Here is a 17,553-nt window from a genome sequence, read left to right as displayed (position 1 = left end):
AGCACATGGGTGCACCCACGCCTGAGTGGTGTGAGTCTCAGGTGGACATATGAGCTCTCTTGCAACTCAAGTCCAACAAGATCAAACAGTGAGTCTACTCAGTCCATCAAGTCGACCTAGTGCCTGATGCTTTGGAATCAAGTGAGGTGCCCACGGATGCCTGGAGTTCTTCAATTGACGAGAGCTTGAGCACTGATAAGATGGCTCATCCATCCAGGCTCAGCCGATATGTAGTATGGGGGGCATAGGACCCATTGTTCCAATGTATGCTGAAATAATGTAGATGCAAACTACCACAAAGTGGAAAGTTCTATAAAGTTGAGCCTGAATGGGATGGGCTGATAGGACCATACCAAAAAAGGAAGAAATTTGGGTTGTGATAGTTCATATATGGAACTATGACAATGCATTTAAAAGGACGCCTGCAATTGTATTGCTTCTATGAATAGGCAGTACAATCCCTAGCATGCTTGTGTTACTTGAACCACATTGGTCTGCTCGACAGGCTAACTATTTCACTTGCTGTTAGGGTCCCTTTTGTGGTACCTTTCAGAAGGTGCTTCGAGGGGATTGATATATGCATAGAGGCGAGAAATTGGCATGGTACCAGTTCAGTTAGTTTCACATCAGGTAGCTCTTGGTTTTATGTTTTTGATATGCCTTCTTGGCATTTTTATAGTACCTATGTCAGTAATGACACTCGTGCTCTCATTGGGGCGAGCTTTCAAATAGTTTACATAACAAAACAATACAGGATCTTACCCAAAAAACTAATAAAAACGTATTATTTAGATTTTTTGACTCTATATAAGTATCCAAAATTTATCCACTGCACAACTTGTATGAGATTAAACACACGCCCGCACGGGATCTTACATACTCTCCTCGTTTATGCTCTAATTCTTGCCAAGCTAAGAGTCCAAATCCATTCAAATTTTATCGCAAGCACTACGATCAACTCGTGGTCAACTCCAATAGGCTCGTGTTACACTATCCTCTAGTCCATAGAGACCATGGATCGGGTCCGATCTGATATCAACCATAACAACTTGGGATCTCATCAAAAAAAGTCAATCAGAAGGGATTATTTAAGTTCTTTGACTCTGTGTAAGTACTCAAGATCTATCCAGTGTATAGCTGGTGTGGGACTAAAAAAACGTCTGTATGAGACCTCATATCTTATTTTTAAATTTAACTTCTCTGATTATAGATGATTATTTTAATTATATTTAAAATGAATTTGATAAGAAAACGAGGAGACTCTTTCACCTTTTTTTCTAGATTTAGATAATTTAGTACGTTTATTGGCCCAAATGCTCTAAACAATGCAACCTAGGTTTTCAAGGTAATTTTTTCACATGGTGTAATAATAGAGTCAGTCCTAACCATGTGTGGGTTCTTCCTTTTGTAATGCTGCTTGGTTTTATTTGTTCCCAAATGCTTCAATTCTACATCTTGTTCATATTGCATCTGATGATGCTATGCTCCTTCAAGACATTGAACCCATTATGAGTAGGCCACCTAGATCTTTCGATTTAAAGGAATTTTTTTAACTACGTACCTTTGATATAGAGATATCTAAAGAACATTTATGCCGGTCTAGCAAGGTGTTACATAGTGGAAGAATACATACAGTAACAAGGTGGCTCTGTTTCGATAAATCGCCATTTATCTACATATTGCATGCATGGTAAGATAGATGTATCCTTGCAGAGATGATGGAAAAACATAGAGAGGTGATAGAAGAAGAAAATTGAGGGATCCCTAGGCACCATACAGATCGAGTACTCTCAACCAACATACCCTCCAAGAATTTCTCGGTAGTCTCCCCTCTTCTCAATCTCCCTCTTCTTCCTTCTCTGTGTCTCTCTTTCTTCGATAGCACACTAGGATTTCTGCACCCTTTCTTAGGCACCACTAGCCACAACACTGTCATGTATATTTGATGATACTCAAACCTTGCACTTTCTTCCTCTATTTATAATTAGAAGAGCCATCCTACAGTAGAAACCCTAGGACTCTTGCCACGACTATAGGAAACCCTAGGCATGTGTGGCAGCCACTAGTTAGGATTGAATCCTAGTGTTGGCGGCCACCTAGGAAACCCCCAGGCTTGACCGAACCCTAGGGTTTCTAGAAGTACTCGGCCACTTAGGGTTAGCCCTAAGAGCCAACTACTCTAATAAACCCTAATGCATGGTGAGTCTGGATCTTGGTTTAAAATACCAGGCCAATGTGATTCTTATGCCACCCCATATGAACCGATTCCTATACCAAAAGTCTAATTCACCTGCTCAATTAAACTAGGCCTAAGATTGGTAAGAACTCAAGAGAGATCTACAAATATCAAGGATGATGGTCTAGTGTGGGATTTCGAGGTTAACTTAGATTTCTAATTTCTATCATATCCATCTTACTCATGGGTGTGCCAATCATAATGAAGCAAGTTGGACCAACGTTCCTATATATAAAGATCTGTAATCATACTAATCCCTAGCAGATAAGAAGTCCATCTTCAATAACAGCAATCGTTCATCGAATTTAGTCCCTCCACCTTCCCATATGCTTGATTGGTTGTTACAAAAGATCATGGCATTGATATGCATAGCTAATCGATTTCATGTCCTATCAGAACTTCGAAACACGTCTAGATACTATAGAAAACCAATGCATGAATGATACTCGATGCTAGTCTAAGTTCACGTAAAACAATAACATCAATGACTCGACAAAATGTTCACATTTATTAAAAGACAAATTGGGAACAAGGTAGCTAATACCCTTAGTCGGCAAGTTTGTTTGCTAATGCAAATGACAATTGAAGTCACAAGTTTGTTCCAACTCTAAAAGTTCCAACTTCTTAGGCTCAAGAATGACCTAGTGACTATGGAAGAATAGGTGGTCCCTCTTCGCCTACAACCATCGCACTGCCCTCAAACCCATCATTATTAGCATTGCTCTCGACTGCTCCATCTCTTGCATCATCTACAATGTCAGTCGACTCTCCGCCTCCATCTCCCACATCCTCACTAGCGCCCTCTCCCATGACCGCAATGCCGATGCTGCTTGCATTGTCACCTTGCTGAAGCATGAAGACCTTGTTATCTGTCCCCCCCCCCCCTCCCCTCACACCCGACATTCTTTATTTTTCTTTAATATTATTGGTATCCATAAAATGAAAGATATATTTGATTATCACTTCTATTTTTTTTTTTTTAAGAAATCATGATAAAGAACATCCTTTTAAATTTTATATTATAAAAAATATTTTATTATTTAAAAATATTATTTATATAAAAAATGAAAGTAAGAAATTCTTCTTTTTAGTATTTTCAAAAATAAGAAACTCATATTTCTGCATATACACTTATATCCAAATGGTACACACTTATATCTACCCCGCATCTTCTCCTAATAGGCAGGGCATGGAGAAACCTAAGAGAGAGCAGCGCGGCATTTACGTGCTCATAACTATGCACAGCGAAGGATTGATAGTGTCGACTGTGGGGTTTATGTGCTCATGTACGCAGAGATATTTATTAATGTTATGTTGATAAAGATTCTGTGGTGTTGTAAATGTTATATCGATCAATGGTTCTATTATGTTGTAAATGTTATGTTAAAAAAGTATAAGGTGCTATTAACTATTGTTCAAACATCTTCAATTATTCATGATCATGGTTTGAAATATCTGTGTTTCATAAAGAGCTTAAGTGCGTGTAGTGAGGTCTTAGCTGTATGATTAGGTTTTTAGCTGTGTACAAGGAGACTTTAACTGTGTGCACAAAGATCTTGACTGTATAAAGGAGAGTTTCAAGAAGACAGCGAGCTGCAAAGCCTACATCATTGCTTAATGAGGCCACTAGCAGAGCTAGAAGGAGCCAGAGCACAAAATTTTCAGTTTACTTGAATATTGTCTTGACTCTGGTTCTGTGGAGAGGCTGTAAAGCGCCATAATGAGAGGAGTTTTATAAACCAAGGATAATGGGCTTGTTAGGTTAGTGATCTGTGGAAAATTGTAAGAGGTTGTGGTCGGCTAATCTTCTTATCGATTTTATTTTAGTATTTAGGATATTAGATCTATTATTAATGGGAAAGTTTAGGGAGTTAGCTAGAGGGACCACTAGGTGCATGATGTTGCACTTGATCGGAGGGGAACATAGGGAATATACGAAAGTAGGGAACTAATCATATCAATTTTTAAACCATTATCCTTCGGAGCATAGTTTACATAATGCTATTAGTTTCTTGTAGTTGTCCATGCAGTCTAGAAACCACAACTTTCACATTATTAGCACACAATTCCAACCAACTGAGCCAATAGGGTAACTAGTGTTCTTAGGTCTGTTTTTGGGTGAATCAGTTGGCAGGGACCACTTTTTAGATTAGACCGACATTCCAACTAAGGTTGTTGCGATCTCCAATTCATAGTTCTGGTTGATTTTATTGATCAACAGCCTATTTTTATCCAAGATGCTTTGGATCTGGACAAAGCTCTCCTCGAAAGGGATTTTTTTTTTTTTTTAATCAGGAGCCATGACTCTAGATTGATAGCTGCCGGAGGGCGAAGCACTGTTGGCCTGTCAGCAGCCGGGGTGGAGCTCAGAGCGGCCTGGAAAAGCATCTCCTACGCGAGGGGGGTGTTGAGAGCGGAGTGCATCCTTCTCGAGGAGAATTCCGCGATGGTGATTGATTGAATTTAGAAGGAGGAAAGGAGGGGGAATGGCAACTCCTTGCTTCATAATCTCCAACGGATGGTGGAGGACTACAGTGCTTTTCGAGCTCTACACGTGTATTGAAAGGCAAACGGGGCCGCCGATTGGGTCGCCGCCTATGCTGCCCAGCATTTAGAAGAGATTCTTTGGACAGACCATAGGGTCGTTCTCCTAGTGTTGAGTCATCATCTTTTTCTTGATTCTACTGGTTGCACCTATGCTAGAGTAGTATGAGCAATAGTTGAACCAAAAAATAATTTTTTTTTTTTTTTCTTTGACTAAACTCCGTGACTGCATAAGGGGCAATCACTAGTCCATTTAGCAGATGTATCACGAAGTAGTCAGCAACAGTTTAAGCCCAAGTCCCGCGCACCAGCAAGAATACCCTCCATCAAGTCCCTAAAGTCACACAACCATAGTAGTAAAGAGCAGAACTAACCAAGTGGAGGAAATACAGAAAGCACCAAGAAGCAAAGCTGCCATTTGATTTGCATTGCCGCATTGCTTCTGAGCGGTACTTCTCCAAGTCTGCAGCAGTAATCCGACCAACACGGCCTCTTGCCCGTCTACAGGCGCCACCACCGCGCGACCATCCTGCGGAGCCACCCCTCCCAGGTCTGCTTTTGGGGACGCCGTTGAGTTTCCTTGGCTTCCCATCAAGTTGAACGTTGCTGTATCCCTTTACAGCAGCTAGAGCATGCATCCATGCATCCGCCTTGAAAAAAAAAACCTCCAGCCATTTCCTTTCATGTTCTGCTCCTATAATCCTATTATAATGGATCGAGGAACGTTTGGGATCACCAATCTAGGAAAAGAGTTCTTTGATGTCCTCGTTGGAGACACCATCATCCAAGTTGAAGATATAGAGCTTGGTGCGGGGTGGTTCCTGGGCCGGTCGGACGTCCGACTCTCTTCCCCGGCCTCTGGCAGCTGCCGCCGCCGGCAGCCGACTTACTGTTTTTCTTGATGAGTTCATCGAGGGCCATATCCAAAACGCTTGTTATCATCGTCGACGGACTTCGGAAGAGCCAGCTACGGTGGTTTTGGGGGATGGCGGGGTGGGAGAGACGAGGTAGGGTTTCCAAAGTGAGGAGGAGGAGGAGGGTCCACTTGCAGAAGGAAGGGCAGTGTTGAAATTTTAGTGTGAGGAGAGGTGGGAAAGCGAGCAGTAACTAGAGTGGTTAATTTCAGCGTCGAAACTTCGGTGCGAAGGGAAGCATAGGGACCAGCAATTTAAGTGCCAGCGGAGTGCACGAGAGTCTCAACAGCTAAAACGCCATTATTTGTTTGTTTGTTTGGAATTCTCTTCCTTCATTTTCTTGGATCAACCCATCCATGGCTTCCCTCTTCTTACTCTTCCTCCTCGTCGTCCCCTTCGCCGCCCTCCTCCTCCTCCTTCTCCTGGCAGCTATCGTCCGCCCACGACGCGTCCGGATCCCCATCAAGGGCCGCCACGTCCTCATCACCGGCGGGTCTAGCGGCATCGGCCTCGCCCTCGCCCGCCGCGCCGCCGCCGAGGGCGCCCGCATCTCCATCCTCGCCCGCAACCCCACCCGCCTCCAGGAGGCCCGCGACGCCATCCGACTCGCCACCGGCGTCGACGCTGCCGTCCTCGCCGCCGACGTCCGGGACCCCGCCGCCGTAGCTCGGGCCCTCGAGGAGGCCGGCCCCGTCGAAGTTCTTGTCTGCAACCAGGGCGTGTTCGTGCCTCAGGAGCTGGAGGTCCAGGAGCTAGAGGAGGTTCGCTTCATGGTGGAGGTCAACCTCATGGGCTCTTTCCACCTCATCAAAGCCGCCCTTCCCGGCATGAAGACCAGAGCCAGGGAGACTGGCCTCCCCGTCTCCATCGCCCTCATGTCCTCCCAAGCCGGCCAGGTCCAAATCTACAATCTCTCTCTCTCTCTCTCTCTCTCTCCCTCCCCCCTCCCGCCCGCGCGCCACCCCCCCCCCCCCCCCCCCCCCCCCCCCCCCCCCCCCCCCCCCCCCCCCCCCCCCCCCCCCCCCCCCCCCCCCCCGGGCGGCGCCCCCTCCATCCCTCCCTCCCCTTAGCTGTTCTGGGTTGATGGAAAGTATGAATATTTTTCATTTATTAAGTTGATTTCTTGAAAATTTGCAAATTATATGGGAATCTTATGGTATGCAAATTTCGAGTTTTATGTTACAATGATAATGTCACACACACTACCAAATTATTGGAGTCCGAATAAAATACGATTCCAATTTTATACACAAGCCAAAAGAGGAAGAAAGAAATCTTCTTCTTTAACTCTGTGCCCCAAGAATCTGGAATTTTGAGTTTTGCTTCCATGTGGTGTTGAGGAATAAAATTTCATTTTTTCTTAAAAAACGTTCTGTTGAAGATTTGAGGCTTATGTGGGATATTCATGCTAATCTTATGAAAGGAAATAGGAGTTATGCTATACTGCTTCAGAAATTCTCAAATGAGTGCTACTGCCCTGCATGCCATTCCTGATAGAAATAGAAACGGATTTTGGGTTTTTTTCTCTAGTTGGATACCATTTGTGCCCTTAGGTATATATAAAAGAAGACTGATTTGGAAGAATGGTGTTTTAATTTCACAGGTGGGTGTTTATGGTTACACAGCTTACTCTGCAAGCAAATTTGGACTTCGTGGATTGGCAGAGGCTTTGCAGCATGAGGTTATTGCAGATAATATTCACGTGTCCCTCATATTTCCTCCCGACACAGAGACACCAGGATTTGCTGAAGGTGAGGAAAAGTTCCTTATAGAGCCTGTACTAATCATATTTTTGGGGTGATTTCTTTTCATATGAGATAGCTCTTTTAAAAATGAAACTGTTCATATTTAAATACTTATATCTTGTGCATATTTAATATGATTATGTTCTTTGATGTATTTTGCAAAAAAAAAAAAATCTTAGGGGACATATAGGAATTTATAAGTAAGTGATAGCATTTAAAACATGATTATTGTTTATATTTATTTTCTGGCTGGTGATGAGAACAATGCTGCTTAGGCTATGCTGAAACTAATTCATTGAAATGAATTGAAGAAGTAGAAGAAGTTTGGGTGGGGGAGGGGATCAGATATTTAATCACTATTAGATTGATTCTTTATAAAAACTTTTGAGTGATCATGTCCTCTCCCCTTCTTATTGTTACTCTTTTTTTGAAAACGAAATGTCAGCTTATGCAAACATGGTTGCTAACATTTCCATTTCTCCCTGTACAGTTAATGTTAGGTTGATATTGAATAAATGCATCACAGTACAATGTATAGATCAGGAATTGGCTTAGTTGTTCTTCTATGTCTTTCCTAATTAACCGTCATTAATTTGTACTTCATTTTTAGATATGGAAAATATGATTTAGATTTATAAGCTTGGAGCTATCTACCACTATGGAGATCACTTTGCAGTTCTTTAGAATCCCAAAGCCCAGAAGAGTTATGAATTAGACTACACCCAGTCAGGAAAAAGGAAGAAAGAGAAACACAGAGGAAATTTTTACAAGTTACCTGAGGCATGGATGAAAGAGTAAATGACTGCAAGACCTGGATAGAAGTTGTGTGGAAGAGTATAAACAACCATAGGCTAGCATGAAGAAGAGGAAGAATTCACAAAGCAGATCAGGAGTAGCTGAGGTTTATAATCATGAAATACAGCCTTTTAGTTGTGTTTGCAAAATTTTTGTTTGTGTTTGAGTCAAAGCATCTAAGGACATCAGCTCAAGTAAACTCTGCATGGTCTTTCTTTTATTGTTGGTTTATGTATTGGTGGGTTCATGAGGCATCATGGTAACAGGTGCTTATTGATGCAGAGCACAAGAGAAGACCAGAGCTCACCCGTATAATAGCTGGGTCTTCAGGTGGAATGAAGGCTGACGATGTTGCTGAAAAAGCTCTAAAGGGCATCAAATCTGGAACATTTATCATCCCTTGTAACTTTGAGGGAACCATGTTGTCTATCGCTACTGCTGGTTTATCTCCTCAGAGATCATATCTGATAGCATTTGTCGAGGTGTTCAGTGCTGGCTTCATGCGCCTTTTGGGTCTATGCTTTCAATGGAATTGGTTCAACACTATAGAGAAGTGGCATGCCAAAAAAAGCAGTAAGTATATAATTTACATAAAGAAAATTTTGAAGCAAGCATGTTCCTTTTGTTTCAGTATTAATAAGGCATATAATGATAAAGCAAGTCCTATCAGGCCGTACATATAAGCATAAATTCTTTCCTCATGACCAGTGGAACACCTTATTCGATTCCTTATGGTGTAATTTGCATGATATATTCTCATTATGAACATACTCTCTTCTGAAAGTGCATTATACAATTCTATGGTCCATTGACTTGGATGCATTTGACTTCAAAACTCAAACTGTTGTGAAAAGATTAACTTAGATTAATGACAGCATATAAATATAATTGGTATGAATCTTTAGGTTGAAGGAAATTTTGGCTGAATATTATGTTTGTTTTCTTTAACTTTATATATTTATATGCAAATGGGATGCTTGTTTTCGTGCATTGCACTAGGAGTCAGACTGTGCATAATGCATGATCTTGTCCTTTTTCACTTAGAGCTTCTCCAATGCGTATAGCCATGTTGCTAAGTTGCATGCTTGTATACTAGAAATTGGCTTTTCCATATGTTACTTATTGCATGGACATAGCAGATATAAAAATGATAAAATCCTTTTAGATTTGACAACAAGGAGATGGTCATTGATTCGTCAGTGACTTGAGGACTCACACTTTATGAAGTTTCCATTGTTAATGTCTCATTGTTTATTTTCTTCAAAGACTTATTGGGTGATTTTGAAAATTTGCTTGTTCTTACATGTAATTGTTATTCATGGTCGTAGTGATACTTGTGGATATGGCCTACTTCAACATATTGTGTCAGATGCCTGATGACATGTTTATGTTATCTGAACTAGTTAGGATCCCATTCCTTTTATTGTGGTATCCTTCCTTACATTTATCAGCATGATCTTCTTTTTTTTTCATCTGTTGGTCATGCATAATCATCCTAGACATAAAGTTTGTAAAAGTTTTGATCAGGTGAATTCATAATATTATGACTCAGGATCTTTCTACCATGGAACTTATGACTCAGTGACATTTGATTTTATGAAATGTATTAGAGAGGAGGGCAACTTAAAAATAGTAGGCACATTGATGATCTGGAGCTGCTGTAATTCTGGTGTGGCCCTTTTTCTTATAATATGTGATGCCATTGATGGAAGATGATTCATTACCTAAGCAGATGATAATAATGGCTTTCATCTGCCATCACTTAGGTTTGCTGCAGATGAAATTAGTCAATGAGAGTGTTGCATGGATATAGGAGTTAAGAGGTCAATCATATATGGAAGTCAACTGCAAGGAAAAAAGAAAAGAAAAGAAAAGTAATGTAATCAGTGCATATATATAAGAAATGTAAAGTAAATTATGAAGATTTAGATAGTATGATGAACTTTTCACATGATTGAATTGAGTCTGAATTCTTTGTGCATGAGGGTTTGTTACCACCGCTGTTCCACACATTCTTGATCAGCGTGTTGGGGGGCCATGGCTGCATCAGCCAGGGCCTGTGCAGGGACCTATAATGTGCTAATGCAGCATCTGGACCAACTGCATGACCGACGTGGTAATACCACCTGGATGCAGAGTATCCATACTCAATTGAATCCTAAGATATTTGTAAATGAAATTCTCGAAAGCCTCATCACATGACTTTGGCAAAATGCTAACTCTTAAATATGATGGCACTCACATTCCCTGTGATGGAATTGAATGCTTTCTACCTTTTAATAATGGATGTGATTTTTACTTGCAGATTTCAGAAGTAATTAATTATTTTTTTAGTAATTCATCCTTCAGTGTTCAAAAATATTCTACCACTGAGTGATTGAAATAATATTAACTTTTAATAATGGATATAGATATATTCATTTTTTAAAATTTTTTGATTTCTTGTGATCAACATAGCCTTTGCAGCTCCCTCTTCTCTTCTCTTTGTTTTTTTCTTTTAAACAAATAAAGCTGCTAGGAGTGGGAGAGATATTTCAGATTTGGAGGTTGAGATAATAAGCTTGAGGGCATGGTCGGCGGAACCATCCCGAACTGCCCGGTTCAGGGCATCCCGAGCCATACCAGCAGCGGACCAGGACAGTCTCGGCAATGAAATCGAGACCGACGACAGAGGGGGAGAAGGAGAAGGAAAAAGAGGAAAAGAGAGAGAGAGAGAGAGAGAGAGAGAGAGAGAGAGAGAGAGAGGCCGGTAAGGGCACAAACGGCGGCTCCTCGCGCAATGGCTCTCCGGCCTCCGCCTCCTCCGCGCGATAGCTCTTCGACCCTCTGCTGGCTCTTCGTCGGCCTCTCTCTTCTCTCCCTTTTTCTCTCTCGTTGTTCTTCTCCTCCGCCTCTTCTACTATGTCGATATAGAGCCGGCATAGCATGGTGTGGGGTTGTACCAACTCATGCCATCGAGCAATCGGTCCGGGACCCGATACCGGCATAGCAGACGTTGCTTGGGAGCATAGTTGGTTGGCCAATAACAACTCTAGTTAATGATTTAGATGAATTATGGGTTGTTAGTCTTTTAAATATATAAACTTTGAATTTAGAAGCTTTATACTCGTACATTATTGATAAATAGAGAAAATTTTCCGTTATTTTGTACTTTATGATTATGAATTTTGTACAAATCTTCTATTGTCGTGTTATTATGGGTGATATCTCATGGTAGCACGATCATGTTATGTTTCGGATTTAGGGCGTGATATTAAGTGGTATCAAAGCATAGGTTTGATCATGAGTAAAGCTCATAGCTTAGTAATGGGCAGATGGTTCTCATTTAGCTGAATAAGTGTAGATAAATTTTCTTAACCCCTACAGTTGCTCAATTATGGAAACTGGTAGATGTTGATATTTATGATAGGTGATAATAAGAAACATAGAGAAGGAAGTTTTGGCCAATATTGCTGCTAGGGGACGAGGAGCAAGAGTAGCCATGAGGGGAGATGCTAACTAACTAGTTAAGCAAGCTCCAATCGCTTTAGCCACCCAGCAGACATTGCTAAAGTATGCCATGTGGTGGTTCATATGCTCCAGCAATAGCAGCAATTTCAGACAGCTCCTTGATCTGCCCATCCTTCAAAATCCTACTACGAAAGATTTAGAAATTCTGCTCAACCTGCCACAATTTGAGGATGAAGCTGATCCTTTGGTAGCTGAGACGTAGATTCAAAGATGAAGACAATTTTTGATGCATTGCAGTTTCTTGAGGATGTGAAAGTGAGATTGGCCATGCCAATGCTAAAAGGAAATTCCATATTTTGGTAGTCTGCAACCAAGGTTGCTTACGAGGATGCTGGAAATCAGCTTTCTTGGGAGGAATTAAAGGGAATATTTGATGATCAATCTTTTCCAAAGTCTGTGAAATTAGAAAAAGGAGAATGAGTTTCTAGCTTTACGACAGGTAGATGATATGTCAGTGCTAGAATATGGCAATAAGTTTAATGAGCTAAGATGTTCCTGCCTTCATGTTGTTAAGTCTGAAAAAAACAAAGTGAATAGTTTTAAGCAGGGTCTTAGATATGTAATCTGATTTCGCTTGTCCTTCCACCTTTTCAACAACTATAAAGATGTGCTGAAAAAGGCTTTGAAGGTTGAATTGGATATGAAGAGAGCTGAATAAGAATGGGGTGACAGGAAGAGGCTTAGATCCACGAGAGCTTGGATTGACCAATTGGAAAAATTAGAGAACAACTCTAAAAAAAAAGAGAGAGTTGAGACTTGTGAGTATTGCGGCAAGAATCATAATAGGCCTTGTCTTAAGAGGCTTGGAGCATGCCATCAGTGCAACTGTCACGCCCCGAGCCCGAGGCGCGGCAGACGCCGCACGGCGGGCCGCACAGACGTGCAAGGCAGCAGATCATATCAAAACAATCACAGATGTTTAAAACTGACATAAATATTTAAGTTATTCAAAAGCAGTCTTACAAAATTTCAAATAACATATGCTGACGTAAGTCAAATACTCTAATCAATCTAACTAAAGGATCAATAACTGAAGAAATCGTCGGAAAATCTAGCGCACTCCTTAATCCCGTGAGATCAAGCCTCTGGATCTGAAAAGTGGAGAAAACAGAATAATGAGCTACACTAGCCCAGTAAGCAACAAAATACTCCAGAGTGGGGTCAAAGCATATCAGATCAAAATACAAAATAATGACTGGAAATCACAAATAATATCATTTTTCTCTTTTCAAAACTTATTATCATTTTTACAAAACTCTGATATCATAATCTCAACATAATAGGCTACGGCCACGTACCCCAGTGGCATGGGTTGCACAAAGTGCCAAATCCACTATTTTTATCCACCGATGGCAGCCGGTGTTGCACAAAAGTATCAAATCCACTATATTTACCCACCGATGGCAGTCGGTGTCCAGAAACCACTATTCTAATCACCGATGGCGCGGTGTCGAAACCTGTTCCTCACAGATTACAAGTCGATAGGTCCAACGCATAATCCCCATTGGCGGGGCCAGAACATAACAGAACAGATCATAGCCATGCTGAGAATGCATATATATATATATAAACACATTTCATAAATTGCCCAATCATAATTTATGAATTTCAGAGCATAATTTTCAAATAAAATTTAACATGCCAGACCTATTTTACCAAATACAAAATATATTTCAAAATTTAATCCACTAATAATTATTTTACTAAATAATTTAGAAAAATGCACTTTGAAGCATTAAGTTACTTATCTCTTCTCGCTTAACTCCTACTTCAGGGAGGCGGATCAGGTTCACTTGTTTAAATTTAATTAATTTCTTTGGGTTTCGGGTTCGAATTTCGGGTTTCGTGTTCCAGATTTCAAATTCCGGGTTCGGATCTAAACTAGGCCCAAGTTGGGCCCACAAGGGTACTACCCAACTGGGCCCAACCGGACTGAACTGGGCCCAAGTTGGGCCTGCAATGGAACAGGGCCCATCGGCCCATCATTCTGCTCACGGCCCACAGTGGCCTTCTTCTTCACCGAGCTCCCCATGAACAGGGGAGATGGGAGAACGGAAGAGGAAGAAGAAGGGGCCGGTTGGGGGGGGGGTCAGCCAAGGCGGTCGGGGGCTGTTGCCCGGCCGACGGCAAGCGGCCGGCGGCTTCTGCAGCGACAAGCGTCGAGGGAAAACCGAGTGATCTCGGTTTGGGGCCAAAGCAAAGGAAAGAAAATCAAGCATGTTCCGGCTAGATCGAAGAGCAAAAAGGGAAGAGGGCTTACCGGCGGTCGACGGAGGCGGCGGATCTCGGCTGCAGGTGGCTCGACCGGCAGCTAGCCGCGGCGACGGCGGTGGGGTTTCCAACGGCCAAACTAGATCGAAAAATAGGGGACTAAGAGAATCAAATGAGCTAGGCTCCCGGGGTGGCTGAACTTGATTGGAGTGGCGCATGCGGTCATCGGAGAAGAAGGGAGAAGAGGGAGGAGAGGGTCGGTGGTGGAGCAATCACAGAGGAAGAAGAATGGGGGGTTTTTAATAGGCCCCCAATTCGAACGGTGGACCGCCATGATTCTCGCGGCGGCCGTGATCAGCGGCCGCTCGTGCAGACGCGGAGCGGCCACAAAACGGCCGCGGGGTTGCCGCGGATTGTCCGCGGCGCCTCCGCTCCCGTCGCACCCAGAGAAGGCGGAGGGGGATCGCGTTTGCGATCCCCTGCTCTGCCCCTTCCAAAAGGGGCGTTGGGCTGAAGTCGGCTGGGGCTGCCGACTTCAGCCCAGTATCTCACAGCAACAAGGTGGGGCAAATGATGTGAAATTGTTCCCCAGCCGACTTCAGCCCAGTATCTCACAGCAACAAGGTGGGGCAAATGATGTGAAATTGTCCTAACAAGAAGGATTACTCGAAGTCCGCCAAACCAGCTAATCGGAGATAAGAAGATAATGCACGGGTATTCGCTTTAACTCAGTAGGATGCTAGTGCAAGCAACAAAGTGGTAACAAGTACAATTCCAGTAAACTCAATCTCTGCTCGTGTTATTTGATTCTGGCTCTTCTAATTCCTTTGTGTCTTCCAAGTTTGTTGCATCTTTGAACTGTATATCTGAAAAAATGAGCCACTATGTTGCCACTTCTCTTAAGAAGTTTGTTCTTATTGATGTTGTATTTAAGAATGGCATTATTCAGATAAGGAAACTGGGGTTAATTTAAATTGATCTAGAATTTTGAGTCCTAAAATGGTGAATTTAGATCATTGTTGGGCAATTAAAGTATGGTAGAGTATTAGATGAAGACTTCATATCCCAAATGTTTGAAAGCCTAGATATGTAAATTTTGAGGATGAATTTTTTTAAAAGAAGGGAGAATGTGACACCCTATTTTTGACTCGGCTCCGACTTGATTGACATGGTCGAGTCAACCCCCCCCCCCCCTTCTATCGTTGGTCCTCCAGTCAAAGTCTCTGCCAGACCCCCTAAGGCCTCCTCTTCCTCTGATAAGGGGGCACAAGCTCATGCTTCCTCCTTATTTTGCAAAAAGAAAGAAAAAGAAAAAAAATGTAATAAAATAAAAAAAAATAATAGTTCTCATTCTCTGTTTTCTTCTTTATGTAACCCCTAGGTGGACCCCTAAAGAGGGTCCAAGATCGACATCGTTGTTACACCTGGCCAGTCCTTCCTTTTTCCACCTTCGGTCTAGGTGTGAAGCCCAATCTAGTCCGTTTCCTTCTCCTAGTATTTCTTATTGCATGTTTAGATTATAAAATAGTTAAATATGAATTAATTATTCTTAAATGGCTTTGAATAAATGTAGTTGATTAGCCCAACTGAACTTTGTGGTTTAGAGTGAATAGAGGTAAGTGACCTTGATGCTCCTTACGAAGTTTTGAATTATTGATCAAATTCAAATCATATGAATTATAAAATTGTAAATTATGTTTGATGATTGACCCTTTATTTTTTTGAATTTTTAGGGTCAAGCATATGAATTATGAATAATTCATGTTTTATGTCAAATAGCATGGTTTCATGAATATTTTATTTTTAATGATTTATTTATAAATTATGACCTCTAAATTATAAAATTTATATTTTACTATAAAAATGATACATATGGCCTATGTATGAGTCATGATCTTTTATGATATCATTTAGCACTTTTCAATCTATATATATATATATATATATATAATGAAATTGTGAAATGTTTTAAAGGCTCTCAGATAGCCACATACGGCCTGTTAGCAGGTATAATTGCTGGCATACGACCTCTCTAGTTGGCATAATCGTTGGCATACAACCTTGCTGGCGGGTATAATCATTAGCATACGGCTCCAACATGTATGATAGTTGGCAGACTGTGATATATAGTTAATTATGGTTATGTCACAAGTATAAGGTGACCTTAGCATTTAGACAGAGTGTTGTTTTATATTAATAAATGGCTAAATGAATTTTGACTTAGTTTATGTTATATACGTGGAACAATATTTATGAATTTGCATGATTGATGCATACATAATTGGATTTTTATGTCATGGTTTGTTATATTATCATTTATATAAAATACTTTAGTTTGCAATAAAAGATATTCTTTGCATTAAAATTATATAAAATTTATGCTTAATCCGGTAAGGTAATGCAAAGTTACATATTGAGCTGCGATGCTCACCCTTTCTTTTTTTTTTTTCTTTTCAGACAAATAGGACTGCTCGGAGCTGGGAAGGATAATAAGCTTGGAAGTATGGTCAAGAACAGCTCTGGTTAATGGTTTAGGTGACTTATGGGTTATGTCATTTTTGAATTTTTAAACTTTGAATCTAGAAACAGTGTGTTGCACTTTCTTAATAAATGGAGAAATTTTTGGATCTCTATTATTATGTACCTTATGATTATAAAGTCTGTACAGATCTTCTATTGTAGGCTTTGTGTTATTATGGGCGATACTCTATGATAGCACGGCCATGTCATGTTCCAGATTTGGGGTGTAGCTCATTTGATTAATTCTAATGTGTGATTCTTGTATTTAGCACAAGAATAGACTGAAATTACTAAGAAGAAACTGAACATATACTATTGTTAGTTAAACTATTAGAAGCATTTCGACCTCATGATTACCCTTTGCACCACGAGAGAAAGGGAGGCGACTTATTAGATAGATCATGGGTTTTTTGTGTTATGCGCTTGGAATTTCTGCAAACACCTGTGCAGCATTTAGAAGCTTTGCTTGCTCATAACTACCTCTAGGTCAGCCAATTACTCTAGCCTCTAAAACTAGAACTCTCAAGAGATGGAGCAGAGAAGTATACATTAAAGAATGAGAGAGTTTGGAAGAATGGAGAGTAATATTCTACTAAAGAACTCTTACAACTCTCTGTTTGGGTATTGGCATAGTCCTACATTGACCAGCCTAGATCGATTCTACTCCCAATAGCTTAAGCTTTTAAATTGTCAGTCTGCCCATTGTGCACCAACCTTTATGAGTCATTGCACCACGAGAGAAAGGGAGGCGACTTATTAGATAGATCATGGGTTTTTTGTGTCATGCGCTTGGAATTTCTGCAAACACCTGTGCAGCATTTAGAAGCTTTGCTTGCTCATAACTACCTCTAGGTCAGCCAATTACTCTAGCCTCTAAAACTAGAACTCTCAAGAGATGGAGCAGAGAAGTATACATGAAAGAATGAGAGAGTTTGGAAGAATGGAGAGTAATATTCTACTAAAGAACTCTTACAACTCTCTGTTTGGGTATTGGCATAGTCCTACATTGACCAGCCTAGATCGATTCTACTCCCAATAGCTTAAGCTTTTAAATTGTCAGTCTGCCCATTGTGCACCA

The 17,553-nt window shown here is 41.1% G+C and overlaps 1 protein-coding gene across 1 annotated transcript; it reads left to right on the top strand.

Annotated features, from left to right (window-relative positions):
* The first annotated feature begins 5,954 nt into the window (after positions 1-5,954).
* On the top strand, positions 5,955-16,629 carry LOC120103997 (3-dehydrosphinganine reductase TSC10A-like). The gene is made up of 4 exons (XM_039121249.1): positions 5,955-6,590; positions 7,298-7,445; positions 8,517-8,807; positions 16,413-16,629. Exons 1-4 carry the CDS (start codon positions 6,051-6,053, stop codon positions 16,418-16,420), a joined length of 987 nt encoding a protein of 328 aa, XP_038977177.1. The 5' UTR covers positions 5,955-6,050; the 3' UTR covers positions 16,421-16,629.
* The last annotated feature ends 924 nt before the right edge of the window (positions 16,630-17,553 follow it).

The sequence above is a fragment of the Phoenix dactylifera genome, unplaced genomic scaffold (genome assembly GCF_009389715.1).
Source record: "Phoenix dactylifera cultivar Barhee BC4 unplaced genomic scaffold, palm_55x_up_171113_PBpolish2nd_filt_p 001026F, whole genome shotgun sequence".
Classification (NCBI taxonomy): Eukaryota; Viridiplantae; Streptophyta; class Magnoliopsida; order Arecales; family Arecaceae; genus Phoenix; species Phoenix dactylifera.
Note: the sequence above shows the minus strand (reverse complement) of the source record. Positions and strands in the feature narration are given on the sequence as shown.